The sequence below is a fragment of the Nuphar pumila genome, chromosome 12, assembly GCF_984573655.1.
Source record: "Nuphar pumila chromosome 12, dmNupPumi1.hap1.1, whole genome shotgun sequence".
In the NCBI taxonomy this organism is placed as follows: domain Eukaryota; kingdom Viridiplantae; phylum Streptophyta; class Magnoliopsida; order Nymphaeales; family Nymphaeaceae; genus Nuphar; species Nuphar pumila.
The window spans coordinates 89165758-89187739 of record NC_143260.1 but is presented as its reverse complement, the minus strand read 5'-3'; the positions used below and the strand labels follow the sequence as shown (position 1 = coordinate 89187739).

Here is a 21982-nt window from a genome sequence, read left to right as displayed (position 1 = left end):
GTTTTTTGTACTGTAAAAAATAAATAAATATATATATATATATATATATATATATATATATATATTTCGCATTTTCAAAGGGTATTAATTGGGGTCGTTACAGGAATGGCCCCTTGGCCTTGTTGATTGAAAGGTATATTGGGCGTTGGGAGAAACCCACGACCCCCAAAACCATTTCTACCTTGTCCTCCCCTTCCTCAAAAGGAACATCCTCTTCTTCTTCTGCCATAAGTCAACCTCGTAGCCAGCACATCTTGAGTCCCTGACTGTACATATGTTTCCTTAAAAAATCCCTTCAGGGTCATCTCATACTGTAGTAACTTTGCACAAAGATCTTCGAATTTTGGAAGCTCTGGGAGACACAACAGAGATGTTGCCAGAATATGATAATCTGGCCTCAACCCACTTAAGGTCTGATGCACTTTGTCTTTATCACTGACCGCACATCCCACAATAGCCAGTTGATCTGTGATGTTCTTCATTTTATTCAAGTACTCCATAATGGACATCAAATCTTTCTTTAAAATCTGAAATTCTCGTTTGAGAAACACAACTCTTGCCTCGAAGATCTGCGAATATGTCTGAACTAGCTTGGCCCACAGCTCCTTGGCTAAACAATCATCGAGAATAGCCACAAGAACTTCTTGTGAGAGTGCAGAGGTGATGTATGCCACTAATGCTGGGTCCTTTTTTATCCAAGCAACATAATCTGGATTTTTGAGAAGCATAGTAGAGGACGCCCCTTTATCGTCCTTTTCCTGCGAAATGAACTTTGGAGGGGATAAGATTGATTCATCCAGATGACTATAGAGATCTTGGCTCCTTATAAAAGGAACAATATGTCTTTTCCAGGTCAAGAAATTGGAATTATTTAGGTTTTCAAAGACTAATTGACTAAGGAAGTTAGAGGAAAGACCTGACTGCAGAAAAGATGAATCCATCCGAAAAGATATAAGAAAAGAGAGGAAGATTTCTGGACTAAATTTAGTTTAGCGAGAAATCAATCACTCCAATATTCTGTTCCTCTTTTTTTTTTAAGATTAGAACAAATATATTATATTCGGGCATGATCAGAAAACATTAAAGGTCTGATCAAAAGTGAACACATCAATGCAGAATCAGTCCCAGATTAAATAAAAGTTCCTTGTTGAACATAGAAAAGGACGTCAAACAAGAATATGAAGAACAAAAAATATTCAGATAAATTCAGATCAATAGCAGAAGACAAATCGAGGTCGCTTCAAGTCGACAGACCAAAAGCATGACAACCTTTTCAGATTAACGATTTTCAACAAATCGCCATCACTTCAAGTCGACAAAACAAAAGCACGACAGCCTTTTCAGATATTTTCAGAATCTCAAGAGGAAAGTCGAGTCTGAAGAAAAACTAGACTTTAATGAATCGTTAAAAGAAAAAAGAAAGGAATTCGATCCTGAGAAAAGGGATTAGATCTGAAGAAGGAAAGAAGAAAGGAACAAGAAGAGATATTGACGTTCTTACCAAAACCAAAGAAAAGAGAGAAAGACGCAAAAATTGGGAATGAATAGAACATGTATTTCCTTGATTTGGAATCCCAGATCATCTCCTTGTACATTCTTTTTGAAAAAACAATCTCAGGCCCAATTTTAACACCGCTTTGATACCATGTTAAAATATGATCTTCACGTTCACCTGAGCAGGGAAGAAGAACAATATAGAAGAAAGGGGTTGCAAAAAAATCATGTCTGAATTGGTTCAGCGTGTTTCATTGTATTCAGTTAAATGTATTAAGATAGTATAGAATTTTTTTTAGGGTACAAAAATACCCTCTAATAATAAATAGAAATACAATATTGTATATCCAGATCTGAACCTGTACAGAGGTCGGGTCGGGTCAGGTCTGATTCTGCGCAAACCCGACTTGGGTCCAAGACCCAAAAATGACTTCTTTTCAGAGAGTTCCCAATCACTCAATCCACTTTCACGCAATCTTGTCCACCATGCTTCTCTACTTCAAAAAGTACCACGACTTGGACACCATGTAATGAAACAGCAAAGAATACAAGATGTCACTTATGGGCTTACAAGACACACAATAATGTGCACAACTAGGGACGACTTACGGGTCAATACAAAAACATAAGCACAAGAGCCACTTAGGGGCTAGAACACAACATAAAAAAATATAAGATTTATTGAGGAAGCAATGCTAGAGACAAGCATACATGAACACGAGGCTTAATCCCATTTATATAGGCAAACAGGCTCACTAAGAGCCGTTGGGCAGCTCCCAACGGTTATAAATATAGCCGTTGGGAGCATCCTAATGGCTATAATGGTGATTTACCATTAAGCCCATTACCTAAAACTAAAAGATAAAAAAGAAAAAAAATACAGAAAACAGAAAGACTAAAGTGCCCCTAATGGGCACAGCCTATTACAAGTGTGGAAATGACAAAAATACCCCTTATGGGTATTAACATATTACATCAATATAAAAACATATATATACATATTTATATGTATATATACATATTTATATGTATATATACATATTTATATGTATATATACATATATACTATATGTATATAACTAAATATATACAACTTGACATAATGAAAGTTCTTGTTTTCTTTTTTTCTTCATCTTCTTCTCCTTCCATGAATGTGTGAACACTTGTATGCTTGAGCACAAATAGAAATATCCACATTTATATGTTATTAATTAAACTTCAACCAGAAAAAAAAAGGTGCAGTTTTCAGAAATTTACCTAGTTCTTTTTCATAATTCACAAAAACCTGTGTGAACATAATTCAGCAATATAACAAATTATCTTGGTTACCTGAAGATACACCGAAACAAGGTGTCTGTGAATAATACTGCAATATATAGGCATATCCATCAATTATGCCATAAAAAGGCATGAATGAGAATTAAGTTATAGATTTACTATTGAAATTTCACAACAGAAAAGTCTAAACATGAATTACCAAAAAAAAATGAAAAAGGAAAAAGAAAAACACAGAAATAGTTGCCAGTCATTAGGAATACTTGGAACATCTTCACCATTTGGGTTTACTGAAGCATTGGGTGAAGTGTTCATATAGGTCAACTGTGAACAAAAACAAAAAATGAAACTTCCTATACTCCTAAAGGGAACAAAATTTAATTTATAATTTTTACCGGAATGAGCAATTCTAACTGTTCTGAAGCAGCTAACTTCTCTGCTAGCAGATGAACAATCTCACTCTTCACCAACACGTTGACAGCAACATTAGAGAGCGCAGACAAATAGACAACCACCCACGAAACTTCAGTGGCCAACTCATTTCCCCTGAATCACATAAATAATCCCATCAAGTTCCTTAAAAAGATGTGGTATTAAATTATCCAAACAACTGAGTAAGGGTGACAATGGATTGATACAGCCGACATCCTAGTTGATGCAAACCTGAATTCAAATTTTAAACAGAAATCATAAATTTGGATCTAAATCCAAATCAGATCCAAATAAGACCCAACGAAGTAGAATTCAACCAGATGCAAGTTAAAGTGTCACCCATAGTAAAAAAAACTTTAACAACTGTTACCAAACAAAAGAAACTCAACAGCTATTACTGCAGCATAATAAGCAAATCGATGACAGTTATCTGTCTCCACCACGACGTCCAAAAAAAAACTTTAACTGTTACCAAACAAAAGAAACTCAACAGCTATTACTTCAGCACAATAAGCAAATCGATGACAGTAATCTGTCTCCACCACGACGTCCAGAAAAATACTTCACACTATGCAGGTCCACACCAAAAAAAATATCTACTTCATGCCGGCAATCAACAAAAAAAATTATAATACCAGTGTCTGCTCCACGCAGTAATTCCACCAAAACATAAACCCAGATAACAGCGTCTGTTTCACGCCGCCAACGAAAAACTTACGATCAGTCTGCTCCACGATGTCATTCCACCAAAGCATAAACACGGATAACAGTGTCTGCTTCACGCTGCCAATAAACTTTGAGATCTGTATCAGATCTAACAAAAATAATATTTGCTTCACGCTGCCAACGAAACCCTTAAGTTCAGCGTCTGCTTCACGTCATTTGTGCAACATCCATACCACTGACCAGATCGGGAACCCATGGAGTCACAACGACTTGTAGATCTGATTACAGATCTGAGTCATGACATTTGTCATGCTAGAGATCCTGTACCAAAAGGAAAAGACTTACCCGATCTTCTACACGCGATCAGCCTTCACGGTTCTGCCTTCACGCAATCACCTTCACGCCCGATCTTCTACACGCGATCTGCCTTCACGCAATCACACGATCCACCTTCACACGTTCCCAAGAACGTACTACTCTGATACCATGTAGATTTCCGAGAAAGAGAGAGAGAGAGGAGAAGTTGATATTTTCATTTAAGGCTAATCTCTTGTTTAAATAGAGATTAACCAAAAAAGGAATAATTACATTTAGCTCCCTTAATATTACTAAAATATCAGAAGCACCCTTAAGCATGGATAAAACATTAATTAATCGACTTATCTCAACACTTACAATAAAGGATCAGTTTAAAAAAAAATCACCGTGTTTTCGGTTTAAAATTTCGGGGCGTTACAATATTTGGTCATGTCAACCTGCAGAATGAGCTAGAAAAGGCATCAGCCATCTCAACCTGATCAAACCTCATAAATGAATTCAGCAGTCCAAATGCCAGAAACCGGCTTTCGGATAGCCTTTTTTTGGCAAAAAACACAATTTTATTTGCTGAGAAAACAGCTCATAAACCCATGCTTACGTATCATCGTCAAACCATCCAAGAGCCAGTTCCCACTAACCAAACCATGTAGATCACATGTAAGGTTAGCTTCATGGAAAAAAATAAAAAAAATGAAAAACATGAAAAGGAAAACTCACTATATATATGCATCCACAATCGACATAGATCCCAAGCTCATCACCAAGTCTTCAAGAATTAGTTCATGATTCTGTCCCCCACTGAATTTAAAATACCAGTGCAACAACAAGTAATAATTATATTGGAAACATACTACCAGAGAATACAGATCTAAGGGTTTGACTTTGTAGTGATAATGTACACCAGGAGCTTGTTCCAGTTCACGGTCCTGTACTGCTGCTTATTTTGCATATAGTATTCATAGAAGCAATGTGTCAAATACCATGAAGCTTCTCATAGGCAATTACTGATTAAGAAACTCCATCAATGCTATATCCAGCCATTCTTGAACAACTAATGTGGCGTAGTCACATTAAATAGTTCCATAGCAGGATTATCTATTCAATCTAGATGGTTGGTCAAGATAGCTCATGATTAACTTGAAATGAGTATTATACCTAAGGCAAAAAAAGGAAATTTAGGGTCAAAATTAAGTTTCATCCAGTGCTGAATGTTTGATGTTAAATCCTTGTTTGCTTAGAATATCCCAGCTGAGTGATTGAGCCATCACGCCATTATTCACTTCTTAAAGCACTAAAACTACAAGACAGCCTATCAGAAAAGGAAAACAAACTAGATAAACATCAACTGGAATTAAGTCATTAACAGGAAAAGTTAATCTGAAAGCTTACGTTTTCTTTAGATGCTGAATGATTGCTTCTAGTACACCGTTAATCTTTATGAGCTCTGTTGCAGCCTTGGGATCAGGACCCTGCAGCAGTTAATGTAGACATGTCCATCACAATTGACCCAGAAAAAAACTTGGCAGCCAAAATGTAATTATGATTATGTGTATAAGGAAACAAGTCAATAGTACTGTGAAATGAAAGGTTTTCAGATGACATCATACGAGAATCTAATGATATCCAAAAATTTTATAATAATATCATTAAGAGAAGTTACCAACAAATTACCTCCAATGACTGGCGTACATAGCTCAACGAGTAGCATACTGAACTATCGAGCAAGCGAGCAATCAACCAGTGTGAACAGACTTTATGTTTCGATATTACTGACCTGCGAGTACGCGTAGGCAAAACGTAGAAACAACTGAGACTAATTCGGGCATCTGTTATTCTATGTATTTTCAATAACCCGAATAGCTAGTTGAGTCCGCTCCAAAGGGGACGGCTTTAGCCGAGAGAGGATTCCCCAGAGGCTGATAAGTAGTGCCACGGATGCATCCAACTTCTGCAGAAGTGTTGAGCTAACTATTGTAGCCCCTTTTCCCTTAACTCCAATGACTGGGGAGGACGGATCATTGTCCGTGGGGTGGTTGTTAACAACTTGTCCATTGGAGTTTTGTACCGCTCTATCCTCTCCCTTGACAGAACAACCAGAAGCGAATGGGTGTGTTAGGGGTTGTTTAACTAACGACCCATCCTATGTTGTGGTTTTTAAACCACTTGAGCATCTTGTCTGTGAAGGCGAATGTGAGGTCATTTATGTGATTACAGCATTGTGCATTTAGCATTGTTCGAGGTCGCACGACTGTCTCATCTGATCATCGCAATACTAGCGTGTAGTGCATGACTACAAGTACTTTAGGATGAAGGGGTATAGCTCCTCAATAAGAGCCTCATCAGAAGTGTTTCATAAAGATGTAATGCTTCTTAAACTATACTTTGACATTCTTTGTCTTTTGAAACAGCCAGCAGCTTGTGCCAACATTTGGCATATGATTATCTCGAATCTCATCTGCTATCAGGGTATCTACATGCCTCGCATGACTCGATACCGACCTTGATAGACGGGATACTGGTTTTCTCAACAGAACGAGCCAATCAACTCATTCTAAATGCTTCGACTTGGGCAGTCTTTGATGCTTTTGCGCAACTCCCTAAAATCTCAAGTCGGCTCTGCAGGACTACGTACACGAAGAGCCAGGATCCTTACGAGGTATCCCTCTCCTTAGACGAGGATGTATCGCTCGCTCCCGACTGAACTCTTGTCGCAAGAGGGAGAGTGGTAAATGTCTCTTGCATCCTCCACGATGATGCCTCAAACGTGTATGCAATGAGCGAAAACCTGAGTGTCATCTGCAATAGCAAGACAGTAACAACACATATGCAAAAGCAAGAGCCTAGCCGCAAAGCGCAACGGCAAAGTAAAGACTGTAAGTAGGAGTGCAACGCAGAACCTTTACGCGATGCGTGACGGCAAAGTAAAGGAATGTAAGCAGGAGTGCAACGCAAAACCTTTGCGCGACGGCAAAGTAAAGACTAAGCAGGAGTGCAACGCAAAACCTTTGCGCGATACGCAACGGCAAAGTAAAGGTTGTAAGCAGGAGTGCAACGCAAAACCTTTACGCGATGCGCGACGGCAAAGTAAAGACTAAGCAGGAGTGCAACACAAAACATTTGCGTGATACGCGACGGCAAAGTAAAGACTGACAGAAAGTAAAGGACAAGGATCGCGAATCCACGTCCTTGAGTTAAATGCGTACTTGTATAAATATATATATTTCTATATATATATTTATTTAATGGTCTTTTTTTAGTTAATTCAACTCAATTCAATTGTTCAAGTCTTCTGTGCAATCTTCCCTTACCTTTGGGAGTTGCAAGCTTGTTGGCGTCTGCAAGTGTAAGTGATGGACGGCTCAGGTCGCAGAGCGCCTGCGTAATCTGCCGTACGAGCTGCAAAAGTGACGATCTTAGCAAGCTAACACCAAAAATAGGTCAGGGGCACTGTCGTTGTCCTGACGTGAAGGAAGCAGAGGCAGAGGCATCGTGCCCCTGCGCACCTGCTATCAGCGCAAGAAGCACGGGCAGGGGTTGTGAGCCCCTGCTGTCAGCGAGAAACATGGAGACAGGGGGCTGCACCTCTGCCTGAAGAAGACAATGAAGAAGGCTTCGCCCTGCCTGCCGAGAGAGCAAGGAGGCGAGGCCCTTCCCTGCAAGCCACTAAGGGGGAGGCAGGGGGCGGCTTCGCCCCTGCCTGCCGAATATGCAAAGAGGGATAGGGGACTCGATCCTCTGCCATCTCTGCAAAAGGACAGCGGCGACGACCCTGTTCCGTCCTGCAAAAAGAAACAAAGATAGGGATGAGCCCCTGTTTGCCAAGCAGAAACAGAACACAGGGAGGGCTCGACCCTCCCCTAAATAATAGAGGGAGGAAGGGGGGTCTCGGCCACTTCCCAGCGAAACACAGAAACAGGGAGGGGATTGACCCCTTCCGTGCGCAATAAACAAGCAGGGAGGGGCTCTGTAATAAACTGAAAAAAAAATTAAGTTAAGATTCGGGTCGGATCCAGACCCGGACCCAAATGGAGGCACCGCCTCCCGTGTTTTGAAGAGAGGGAGGCAAGGGTTTCAAAGAGAACCCCCGCCCCCTTCTTCCTCTCTCGTTCTCTCTCCCCGATACCCCCTGACTCTCCCTCGTCTTCGGTGATTTGCCGAAGAGTCCTGTCAGGCCGCCGCCGGCGACAACACCACCGGAGCCCACCCTCATCGGCGACTGCCTCCCCTCTGCGACCTCGCCGGCGATGCCTTTCTACCCGACGACCCCCCAGACTCGCCGCCGGCCACCTCTTTCCTTCTCTCTGCTGCGAAGGCGCCGATGACCCACCGCCACCGCTTTCCGCTCCGGCGACTCTCCAGGTACGCACCCACCTCCACTCCCCTTTTCTTTTCCTTCCGCCACCTCTTCTTCTTCTCCGTGAGAGATCGACCGACAGGGGGGCAGAGCCCCCTGCCGTCGCCTCTCATCGGCAGGGGGGTTACATCCCCTGCCTTTCTCAGGATCGGCCGACAGGGGGGCTGAGCCCCCTGTCGTCGGCAGGGGGACTCACCCCCTGTCTCTTTCTTCGGGTCGACTGACAAGGGGGGCAGAGCCCCCTGTCGTCGCCATTTGTCGGCAGGGGGCTCCGCCCCCTGTCACTTGACGTGTCGGCAAGGGGCTCCGCTCCCCCTGTCCCTCTTGTTTCGCCGGCAGGGAGCAGAGCTCCCTATGTCGGCCCACTTTTTTGGCAGGGGCTTCTGCCCCCTGCCTTTTTGTGGATTTTTCGGCAGGGGCAGAGCCCCTGCCTCTTCGTGGTTCTTCCGACAGAGGAGGGGCTCGCCCACCTCCTCTCTGTTCTCCTGTTACGGCAGAGGAGGGGCTCGCCTCCCCTCCTCTCTGTTTCCTCTGTCAAGGCAGGGGAGGGGCCGAGCCCTCCTCACTGCCTCCTGTTACGGTAGAGGAGGGGCTCGCCTCCCCCTCCTCTTTGTTCCCTCTGTTCGGCAGGGGAGGGGTTGAGCCCCTCCTCCCTGCTCCTTGCTCCCTATCATGGCAGGGGAGGGGCTGAGCCCCCTCCCTGCTTCGTGTTATGTCAGGGGAGGGGTTGAGCCCCCTCCCTGCTCTTTGTGTTGGCAGGGGAGGGGCTGAGCCCCCTCCCTGCTCGTTGTTTTGACGGGGGAGGGGGTCGAGCCCCTCCCTGCTCCTTGTTGCGGCCGAGGAGGGGGCCGGGCCCTCCCTGTGCCTCTTTTCTCGTTAGGCAGGGGTATCGCCCCTGCCTTCGCTGTTTTTCGATAGGCCGGGGCAAGCCCCTCGCCTTTCCCTGGCATCAGGCGGGCCTCCGTTCGTTGTTGATAGGCAGGGGCTTTGACCCTGCCTCTCTTCTGCTTTGTCAGGCAGGGGTGCAACCCCCTGCCTCCTCAGAGTCCGCTGACAGCAAGTCAGCAGGGGCTCGCAGCCCCTGCCCCTGCTTCTTGCGCTTATAGCAGGTGCGCATGTGCATGATGCCCCTGCCTCTGCTTCCCTTACGTCAGGACGGCGATAGTACCCCTGACAATCTATTTTGGTATTAGCTTGCTAAGATCGTTACTTTTGCAGCTCGTACGACGGACCTTGCTCGCGCTCCGCGACCCGAGCCGCCAATCGCGTACATCCGCGGACGACAGCAAGCTTGCAACTCTCAAAGGTAGGGGAAGATTGCACAGAAGACTTGGACAATTGAATTGAGTTCAATTAACTAAAAAGGACAATTAAATAAATATATATGCATATATATATCATATATATTTATACGAGTACGCATTTAACTCAAGGACGCGATTTCGCGATCCTTGTCCTTTACTTTGTCGTTGCGCATCGCGCAAAGGTTCTGCGTTGCACTCCTGCTTACAGTTTTTACTTGCCGTCGTGCGAGGGTTTGCGTTGCACTTCTGCTTACCGCCTTTACTTTGCCATTGCGCCTAGGCTCTTGCTTTTGCATATGTGTTGGTATTGCCTTGCTTTTGCAGATGACGTGCAGGTTCTTGCTTTTTGCGAATGCCTTAAAGGCATCCTCGTGGAGGATGCAAGAGACATCTATCACTCACTCTTGCGACAAGAGTTCAGTTGGGAGCTAGCGATACACCTCCGTTTAAGGAGAGGGATACCTCGCAAGGATCCTGGCTCTTCGTGTGCGTAGTCCTGCAGAGTCGACTTGAGATTTTAGGGAGTTGCGCAAAGGCATCAAAGACTGCTCCAAATCGAAGCATTTGGAAGGATGTGACTGGTCGGTTCTGCTCGCCCTTTTTGGCATATCTCGGGTGATCCCGAATTGGGGGTTCGAGCAAACTTCTTAGCGGGTGTCCTGTTGAGAAACCCGTATCCCATCTATCGAGGCCGGTATCGAGTCATGCGAGGCATGTAGATACCCCGATAGCGGATGTGATTCGAGATAGTCACATGTATAATGTTGGCACAAGGTACTGTTGTTTCAAAAGATAGAGTAAAGTTGATAAACTTTACATCTCTGTGAAACACTCTTGTTAAGGCTTCTATTGAGGAGCTATACCCCCTTCATCCTAGAGTATTTGTAGTCGTGCACGACACATCCAGTACTGCGATGATCGGATGAGACGGTCGTGCGACCTCGAACAACGCTAAATGCAAAATGTTGTAATCACATAAATGGCCTCACATTCGCCTTCACAAGCAAAATGCTTGAGTGGTTTAAAGACCACAACATAGAATGGGTCGTTAGTTAAGCAACCCCTAACGCACCCGTTCGCTTCTGGTTGTCTGTCAAGGGAGAGGGCAGATCGGTACAAAAAATCCAATGGACAGGTTGTTAACAACCACCCTACGGGCAAAGATCCGGCCTCCCCGGTCATTGAGTTAGGGGATAGGGGCTACACAAGTTAGCTCAACACTTCTGCAGAAGTTGGATGCATCCGTGACACTATTTTTCAGCCTCTGGGGAATCCTCTCTCGGCTAATGTCGTCCCCTTTGGAGCGGACTCAACTAGCTATTCGGGTTATTGAAAATACATAGAATAACAGACGCCCGAACTAGTCTCAGTTGTTTTTACGTTTTGCCTGCGTGTACCCGCAGTCCAGTAATTATCGAAACATAAGATTTGTTCACACTGGTCGTGGGTCGTGAGATTCGCTTGCACTACGGATTCGCTTGCACTATTGATTCGCTTGCACTATTGATTCGCTTGCACTACTGATTCACTTGCACTACTGCTTCAATTGCACTACTGCTTCGCTTGCACTACTAATTCGCTTGCTTGCTCGATAGTTCAGTATGTTACTCGTTGAACTGTGCACGCCTGTCAAGGCGTTACTCAGGTTGGTTAAACTGCTTACGCAGTTCCTTGCGGAGTAATAAGGAGTTTCTCATGCTAGTTAAATGCTTATAATAATAGCATTATACCAGTTGCTACATATTAGCATGTGACTTGCTTTATCCCTTGGTCGAACTGTTTGGTGCTTATTATAACGTAGCACTTGTTGGCTTGCATCTCTTATGATTGATGTGATTGCATAGAGCTCGTAATCTACGAACTGGTGGCAACTAGGATTGATGTGGCCGCTTGTCTTATAAGCTGCTTACATATTGTGATATAACTGTTGTCGTATGATTGCTTATGAATGGCTTGTGATGTAATGGTTTATGCCTTACAATTAATTTAATTACTTGTCGATGGACTGAGTCATTTTATGGTAATTATATGTTTTACGAGCATTGTTATGAGTGTTTGTCTTATTCAGTTGTTTTGTTTGGCTGACGGGTAGAGTTAGTTACCCTTCGCCCATAGAATCAACTAAATTGCCATATCTGCGCGTTCTCATGTGTCGTTTACACATGCTTTGAGGGCCTATTTGAGGATTGCAATTTTCCTTGTGGCAATCATACGATGCGTAGGATTATATGCTTTTGCGTGGAGTGATACGATGCATATTGCTGATATACATGTTTGTGCCCATATTGTGGCTAATGACATCGAGAGCAGTCAACCGTTTGGAGCAGTCGATTGTATAGATGCGTGTATCACCGAGTAGGGTGTTTGTCGAGCACCTAATCTCCAAAGGATTATCTGCGAGGGCGTGTATGATCAAGACCAGGTATCATGCTAGAGTGGTAGATTCTCTGTGAGGATGTACACTGTCCACGAACGGGTAGCCGCGAAGACGGTGAACTCCTGTGAGGAAGTGTATGGTCCAAGACCAGGTATACCATCTAGGGCGGAATTCCTTGTGAGGTTATACATTTCCCAGACCAGGTGATCCGGCGTTGATCTTGTTGTTTGTATTAGTGGCTATCGACCCTGAGAGCGGTCATTTGTGTTGATGCGTGTATCGCAATGAATTTCATTGGATATGGCATTTGTTGGGGACCCGCTTCCCAAAGGGTTCGTTGTGGGGGTATGTATGATCAAGATCAGGTGACCCGGCTAGAGCGGTAAAATCTTTGTGAGGATGTACACTGTCCACGAACGGGTAGGCGCAAAGACGGTGAACTCCTGTGAGGAAGTGTATGGTCCAAGACCGAGTATACCCTCTAGGGCGGCAATTCCTTGTCAGGTTGTATATCTCCCGGACCGAGCGATCCGATGTGGATCTTGTGTTTTTGCTTACCACAGAAAGTTATGGTGAGCTGTGACGATCTTCTGAGATTGTTTGTGATAGCCAACTATGAATTCATAGTTTCGGCTTTCTGTTTTAGCATGATTACATGCTTGACTCAGGTGTGAGAACCAGATCGTTAGCGATTTGAGTTAGTGATCATGTTTTGGACCTTCTACGGAAGGGTGAGCTTTTCTGAGAAGGTATGACGCCTTAGTGCGTCATAACCGGTGACGGTTAGCCGCGTAAGACTTTGAGAGATGAGGATAGATTAAGGTCGTTCAGGACAAAGCGTTGGTTAGAAGTAGTGAGTGACAAGCTATGTCCTGGTGGTGATTAGATGCAGAGACCTCGTTCTAGGAACGAGGACAAGCTTGTTGCGTAGTAGTTCACAGCTTATGATCAAATGGATCGTATGCTGCGTTGGTCAGTTGCACTGCTTACTTGCTTTGAACTGCTTATCGTTTGCACTATTCGCCTGCTTGCATTGCTTACCTGTTTAACTGCATATCTGCTTTAAACTGTGTAATCTACTGAATTAAATGTACTTAATTCAGTTCCTTGTAGTCTCTCTTGTGCACCTACTAGTTTTTCGCGAAACTAACTCATTCTATGGGTACAGGTGATGATTAGGTACTCTACGGGCGATAGCGCGATTGCAAGATAGCTTCAAGACTTCTTCTTCCTGCTCTTAGCTCGCGTCCTAGACGCTATGGGTTTGTATCGGATTTTCCTTGGGATATCCGAATCTTGCGAGTTTTGGTTCTTTTAGCTAACGTGCCCAAAGTTGTCAGGTTGCCTTATGATTTATCAAAAGAAGAATCTTCCGCTGATTTCATAAACAAACTCTGAAGGAAAGAGATATTTCTAGTCTCTTGCCTGTTTTTCTGAAAAGGTTCGCAAGTTTGAAATTTGGGGCGTTAGAGGCTCGACCCCTCCCCCTGTATAAAAGACAAGCACGGAGGGGCTCGACCCCTCCTCCTGCATATTACGAAAGCAGAGGGGGGTTCAACCCTGCCCTGCATAGCACGTAAGCAGGGAGGGCTCGAACCCTTCCCCGCAATAAACAGAGGCAGGGAGGGTCGAACCCTCCCCTGCACGACAAAAAGGAGACAGGGAGGGCTCAACCCTCCCTGTGAAAAAAAGGAGGGACAGGGAGGGCTCGACCCTCCCTATGACCAAGAAGAGACAAGGAGGGGTCTCGACCCTCCCTGTGAACACAAAAGGGCAGGCAGGGGCCCCAAAACCCCCTGCCAAAACCCTTCTCACAGGCGACAGGGGTTTTACCCCTGCCGACTTGTCGAAAAAGTGGCAGGGGCTAAAGCCCCTGCCGGACGGCCATTCCCTGTCGTAAAAGACCGACAGGCAGGGGCTTTTGCCCATGTCGGTCGACGGAAGGAAAAAGGAAAGGGGAAGAGAAGCGGCACGTACCAAGAGGGGGTCGCCTGAGGAAGGATCGCCGGCATGCGAGCATCGCCGGCAAGGTCGCAGAGTGGAGGCTCGAGCAGGTTGCCGACGTCAGGGCCTTTTGATAAGCTGAGAGATCGCAGCAGGGAGAGGAGAGACTGTCGCCGACGAGGGTGGGATCCGGTGATGCTGTCGTCGGTGGTTGTGCTTGCCGACGATGGCGGTCGAGGAAAGCGACGAGAAGGAGAGAGAGACGAGAGCAGAGGGGGGAGAGCTCGTTGGAAGGAGGGGGCCGTCGGTGGCAGTGCTCTGCAACGCAGAGAGAGGGAGTCGGTCGAGGGAAAGAGAATGCAGAGACTGAGAGACGAGAGGGGGAAGGAGGTTTCGACTTTCGAGAGCCTCCCCCCTTCGCCGCTGCGTGCTTTTAAAAGCACACAGCCGACTTATCACCCGGGTCGGATCTGGCCCGGATCCAAACGATTTTTTTTCTCGGGTTATTACATTCTAGGAGGGGAATTTGAGGAGAAAAGAATATGTGAATAAGGGAGAGAGTACATGCTGCATAGACTGGCTGTGGTTGTCATCGACAGATATATGGAATGTTATGGTTTATGTAAGCATTAGAGTCAACAAAAATTTGAAATAGACAAACATTAATTAAAAATATGTGCATTACGAATAAAATATCGTCATTGATACATAAAAGACAACTACATTTTCATTTTTCACTATAATAAATGAAGATTGAGTGAACAATGAATTACTCAGAAGCAATAACTTCAAACAAGCATTATGTGTCTGAGTAAAAAGTTCACCGTTCATGATTGCAGTGAAACTTATGTGCATAATGGCAAAAAGCTGAAAAAAAATACACCTTAATTAGGTTAGACAATGTCCATGCTGCAGTTCTTGCGGTGGAGCCCCTATTTGAAAGTATCATCCTTGCTAGAGGTGGCAAGGCCCCTTGTGCCAGTAAAATATTTCTCATCTCTACTCCCTCACCAGCAAGGTTGCCAATAGCCCATGCACACTGCTCTGCAACATGAATCGAACTTTTCTCTGCTCAAATGTGCACATGAAATGAATTGCAATCAGTTGAAATACACATTTAACACAACAAATCATCATGACCATGTATTCAAGCTGGAATAGAGTTGATAAAACTGAACATGCAGTTGAATAAATTATATGCGCAAAAATAGTCCTAAACTTAATCCTAAAGTGAACCATCACTAGGATCTTATTTGTAAAAACGTAAGGCTATGCTCTTTTCATCACCGAGCTGGAATAGAGCAAAATATTGGGAAGGCCTATTGAGGGTATCCCTGAGAAGGCAGCAAAATCACTGATGAACTTTCAAATGCAGCAAAATCTACAAGCTCCAGAACTGTTCTCAAGTAGCTACACACCATCCATAAGAGATATCCCCAAAAATAAGGAAGCCCCTAGTTCAGGAGTGCACATGCTTTCAACTTTGAAGCTAAGTTTTCCAGGAGTTGAAGCATATAACATATTTCTCCAAGAGTATGAAAGCACACTTCGATACAGCATGTGGATCTGGCTCTAGGGTCACTTTGAATACCGCAAGGGAGTAAGCATACTTGACTTACACCTAATCTGGTGCTCTAATATCTTCATAATCTCCTTTGATCATAAACCTTTTGTACAGGCTCTCTTGAAGCTATATTTGTCAAGCACCAAGCTTTATGTTTCTTAAACCAAATTTTCTCTTTTTCTTTGGCATTATTTGTCATTAATTCTATATTGTATGTGACATTTTTCTCATATATAGAATATTTCCAGTGAGATCAAATGCAAGTCTAGAAAATTACTGCTAAGATGCTACAAAAGAACAGATTTTGAGCAAATAGATGATCAGAAAAGTAATGTGCTTTCACATAATAGCTTTGTGTAAAATTAGTGGGAGCCATTGATGCGATCCCAAATTCTGCAGACCCAGATCCAGCCCCTAAGATTCAGAAAGTGCAAAGGGATCCCCTGCTGGATGATCTGGATTCGTTATCCAAGCTCCACTTGTTGCAAGTCATGCCACCTCAGCCATGCAACCTCCTCATCAAAGCAACCACCTAAGCATGTGGGACCCCCTTTGGATGCCCCCGCATAAGTATCAAGTGGGACCCACTTGGGTGCCCCTTCTAGAAGCCTCCAAGAGGGGCATGTGGGCCCCACCAATTGGCACCACCCAAGGCATTCAAGCACCTCCAAGGCAGTCGTGTAGACCTCTTTGGGCCTCCCTCCTTGAAATTACAAATGGCCCTTGTGTGTTGGGCTTCATTAGTGCATTGTAGAGGTGTTTTCCAAAGTTAGAGTAGGCTTTATCTATAGTAGTGAATGTCAGAATTAGGGTTTCTGAGTTTTCTGCATAGAGAAAGAAAACAATAGCATATGGGGCTAAATGCACACAATTCCCAATACAGGAAATCATGCCTCTTGCTATCTCTTTATATTGACATATGAAATATTAATTTACATAACAGAAATACCCTCATTTACATATAATACAAAGGATTACTAACGAAGGGCATTTAAGGTAAAGAAAAATAATAACGAAGGAAAATATGCATCAAGGAACTCCTCTCTGAACATCTCCCAGGGAATATCTTCCACACCAGTGTACTTCACCTTTTGCAGGGTGTCCCACCACTTCTAAGCATTGCCCTTCAACCGGTACGTGCCAAAATCAATCTGCCTATCCTCGAGCATAGGCAGGACGTGGAACGCTCGCTCGATCTCCTCGACCCAGCTCTCAACTACCTCTGGATCGGCCTTTCCTGAAAAAGTTGACGGATTCAACCTCAGAAACTTCTCGAATGTCACTGCACCGGGGTTCGGAGTAACCTCAGTGGGATGGACATATGTCGTCTGTTGCGCAGCCTGCGCCTGGACATGTGTGATCATCGTCGCTGCTAGGGTATTGAAGGCATTCATAAGAAAGTCCCTTTGCTCCTGCCAGTCAGCTGGAGCGTTAGAAGACGAAGCACGGGCATGGGTATACATCTATAACATAAAGAATTATTAGTAATTCCTACCCCTTTAGGATTGATCTACAACAACAATCACAGTCATACAAACACAAAAATTTAATTTGCACACATGGAATTAAATAAAATCATCCCTACGGTCAAAAATATAGAAATTCAACAAATTCATGATAGTAAGGAAAATTTTATAAGATAGATCTTACCGGTGATATAGAATACTTCTAAAGTACGAGTTTGTAACTTTCTAGTTCTGACAGTTCTAACAAGACTCATATACCAACTCTGTCTTATACAAAGACAGTTTGGTATCCCTAAAATAGTCCAATGCATAGTTTGCAGTCTGGCTCTGATATCAACTCTTTAACGACCCCAGCCAACCCTCGTAAAAATAGTAAAAAAATAGTTTTTTTAAAACATTTGGAGAAACAAACCTAAGAATCCGGGGTCTCACAGATTTAATATACTAAACCACAACCAGACTTTGCATTGAATCAAAGAAGAATGAATCAAACTTTATTAATCAGTAAATAAATGTCAAATAGACTCTAAACAAAAATCGTCCATCATATAAGAGTCACTATGTCAGAGAACCCAGAACTAGTCACATAAGGCTCGTAGTCTCCTGTCCGCTAGTCGAGACATCACTGAGCATCCAAACCTATAAAACAGTTTTATGAAAACAGGTAAGAAACAAAGTCTTTTATACGAATTCCTCTTAAAATTCAAAGAGTAAAGACATATCATAAACCAAATTCATGCATAAATTTTAGAGGAATATCACAATAACAATTTACCATAATCAACTTATCATTCAAGTATTTAAACAAATATCATGCGAAACAGAATAATCATGAATGCATGAACTAATGTTGAACGGTAAATATGCATGATTCAATGCACATGCATGAATAACTTATTAAGTTATTTATTATAGTTGTTTTTATATGCATGTTCCTATTAAATGGACATAATTTTTTTTCACTATTCTTTAATCCCGCGGATACTCAAAACGAACACAAATTCCCGAAGTCCAAGTTAGGTTTTCAATTGTAGCTTAACACAATTTGTATTTTATTACTAAGTTTCACACATGTTCCTCGACCGATATCAGGAATCCTTACCTTCCATCGAAACATTAAGAATCCTAACTTAATGTCGGGATATCAATGAAAATCCTCAATCATTGATGTCATTTTCTTAGTATACCAAAACTACAACTGAGTCAACAATACCACCTCAGACAAAGTAGCTGAAATCTTCTTAAAACCGTCGTCAGGAGGCGAACCACCACATCCGGTTTAGGGGCACAATCACACACAAAGTTTTAGTATCTTCATGGTCCTCCATAACCGCTATCTAAGATTCTCATACTGTGAAAGGGACATTAAGAAAGAGATTAATTACACTATTTGGTCTCTTTTACCTTTTTAAATAATTTCAACTTCTTTACACAAGAATCGTTTTGCAAATCCACATGCAAAACCAACTTTGGGCCCTGGCTCGCCATATTATAACAGTGCAATTAATTTTTTTGGAAAACTAATAATTTTCATAAATAAATTTTGCAATATATAAATTAAAATCAACAATAAGTAGAACAACACATGCTCAAGGCCTACACAGCCCCGCAGTGGTTCACATCTGACCACCACAACATCTCAAAAGTGATTTATGCATCTTTTGCAAAATTTCAATGTCCACATATATATTAGAATGGACCACCGAATGCATGTCGTGCAGAAAGTAAGAAGACAGAATGAAGAAGAGGGCTGCGGCAGCAAAAGGGCTTCTTTTTTTTCTTCAGCATCGTGCCCTATTCCATGTGTGTATTTATATACAAAGGAAACTTAAGTGAGTTGGATTGGATCAATTATGTTTTGGATCCATACCCAAACATGTAAAAATTACATATTACATTTTACATCAGAACTAGGAAACCCGATTCATATTAGAGACCTGATAGAGTCTTAATACCCTCCCTCAAGTTGTGCATGGTCCAGTACCATGGACAACTTGCCTTTGAGATACCAAAACTGCGCACTTGTAAGTCCTTTGGTAAGAAGATCAGCAACTTGATCTCCTGTTGGTACATAGGTTGGAGTAATTTCTTTGTCCTCAACTTTCTGTCGAACAAAATGTTGATCGATCTCTATATGTTTTGTTCGACCATGATGGATAGGATTGAAGGCAATTTGTATGACACTTTGATTATCGCAAAACAGACTTACAGTGTTCACCCTCTCTCCTATTTCGGTTAATAAATGTCTTAACCATGTAACTTCAGCAGTAGCGGATGCCATGGATCGGTACTCAGCTTCTGTACTGGAACGTGAAACAACACGTTGCTTCCGACTACTCCATGCTATTAAGTTTCCATCAACATAAACACAATACCCGAAAACTGATTTTCTATCGTCTGGATCTCCTGCCCAGTCTGCATCTGCATACACTTCAAGCTGTCTATGTTCTCCTTTTGTCTTTGATTGATGATAAACAAGTCCATCTCCAAGAGTACCCTTTAAGTACCTAAGAATTCTTTTAACAGCATTCATATGTTCTGTATATGGATCATGCATGAACTGAGAGACTTGATTCACTGCATACACAATATCCGGCCTTGTAAAAGTAAGATATTGAAGCATCCCAACTAATCGACGGTAATACTTTGGATCTTTATATACCTCCCCATCCTGAGCGTTGAGTTTATGGTTTAACACGCTAGGGGTATTCAATGGCTTGCAATTCTTCATTCCTGATTTCTCCAAAAGGTCTAGTGCATACTTGTGTTGGGTCAACAAAAGACTAGTATTTTGTCGATCCACTTCAACCCCCAAGAAATATCGTAGAACACCCAGATCCTTCATTTTGAACTTCCTGCTCAATAGGGTCTTTGTGATCTCTATATGCTTACAAGAATTTCCTGTAATAATAATGTCATCTACATATATGAGGAGTAAGATGCTGACCTGATGTTCTCGAAGGATAAACAATGAATGATCAAGTTGAGATCGAATGAATCCATATCGCCGTACTTCAATGGAGAAACTGTCAAACCATGAACGTGATGCTTGCTTCAGTCCATAGATGGCTCGTCGCAACCTACAAACATGTGTCTCAGGATTGTTTTCTGCGTAACCAAGAGGCTGCTCCATGTAAACTTCTTCCTTTAGATCACCATGTAAGAATGCATTTTTAACATCAAGTTGACTTAGAGACCATCCATGCTGAACCGCTAAGGATACCACAAGCCGTATGGTTCCCATTTTTACAACTGGACTAAAAGTCTCATCATAGTCTTCTCCATATGCTTGTGTGAAGCCTTTAGCGACAAGTCTTGCCTTATATCTTTCAATGGATCCGTCAGGTTTGTACTTGATCTTATATACCCATTTAGACCCTACAACATTCTTATCCGACGGCCTAGGAACTATATCCCATGTCCTACATTCATGCAAGGCTCCCATTTCTTCATTCATAGCATTTGCCCATTTGGGTGACAAGGAGGCTTGAGAAAAATCAATGGGTTCTTCCTGTTTTTCAACCTGTGCAACATATAACTGCATTTTTGTGGAAAAGTTCTTGTAACTTACCCATCTATCAATTGGGTGTCTAATCCTTTCTGAGCGTCTGACCTCCTCAGTTGTGGGTGGCGTATCTCTTCTCCTGGCATATACTACCCCTTTAAACCTTCTGTCATCTGCAGTGGGAGACATAACAGATTCCTGAGCAGCTGTCAACATGTTCCCTGTAGATTCTGCATTGCTTTCCATGGGTTCACACTCATTTATTACTGTATGACACGGAGCAGAGTTATCCATCTCCAGCTGATCAAATAACTCATTTGCAAGCCACGGCTGATAGCTTTCTTCTTCCTTAGTGGCCTTTCCTTCTTTGTTTGAGTCTTGAACATTGTTCTCGTCAAAGACAACATTTCGTGAGACTTTAATGCGCTGAGTGTCTGGATCATAACATCGATATCCCTTATATTCATCAGCGTACCCAACAAACTTGCATCTACAAGCTTTATCCTGAAATTTGTTACGTTGGGAACTATCAATATGAACATAGCATGCACATCCAAACACTCGCAGTTGACTATATTGAGGCTGGGTGCCAAACAATACGAAATAAGGAGTTAAATTATTTAACAACCTCATTGGTAACCGATTTATTACATAAACCGCAGTGTGAAATGCTTTTGTCCAAAGACTTAAAGGAATTTGCGTGTCATGCAACATGCTTAGGGCACTTTCGACGATATGACGGTGTTTTCTTTCCGCCACCCCATTTTGTTGTGGCGTATGTGGGCAAGATATTCTACGCCTTATCCCATTATTTTGAAGAAATTCAGTAAATTCCTTTGATAGATACTCTCCCCCTCCATCACACTGAAAATGTTGAATATTTGTCGAGAATTGATTGACAACAAGGGCATGGAATAAACGAAAGAATTTAAATACCTCAGACTTGTATTTCATAAAATAAATCCAAGTGTATCTGGTATAACTATCAATGAATGTGACATAGTAACGACTACCAGATAAAGAGGATTGTGGAGCAGGTCTCCAAACATCAGAATGAACAAGTTCAAAAGGAAAAGAAGCTCTTTCATTTATTGAATTAAAAGGAAGCACATGACTCTTACACAACTGACAACTAGAACAAAGGAAACCATCAACTTTATTACACTGACTTGAATTTGAAATAAGACCACTCGACACTAATTTTTCGAGAGAGAAATTATTACAATGACCCAAACGACGATGCCAAATATTTGACTTATTATACGAGGACAGACTTAAACAAT

At 42.7% G+C, this 21982-nt stretch overlaps 1 protein-coding gene across 4 annotated transcripts in view; it reads right to left on the bottom strand.

Annotated features, from left to right (window-relative positions):
- Positions 1-21982, bottom strand: part of LOC149821162 (importin subunit alpha-9) — a 137046-nt gene that overhangs the window by 52400 nt on the left and 62664 nt on the right. For all 4 annotated transcript variants that reach the window (XM_089982040.1, XM_089982036.1, XM_089982037.1 and 1 more), the window contains exons 5-7: positions 15048-15232; positions 5575-5654; positions 3165-3315 (exon numbers count right to left, since the gene is read on the bottom strand). In XM_089982040.1, coding sequence (XP_089838166.1) covers positions 3165-3315; positions 5575-5654; positions 15048-15232 — 416 coding nt within the window. The remainder of the gene's footprint in view (positions 1-3164; positions 3316-5574; positions 5655-15047; positions 15233-21982) is intronic.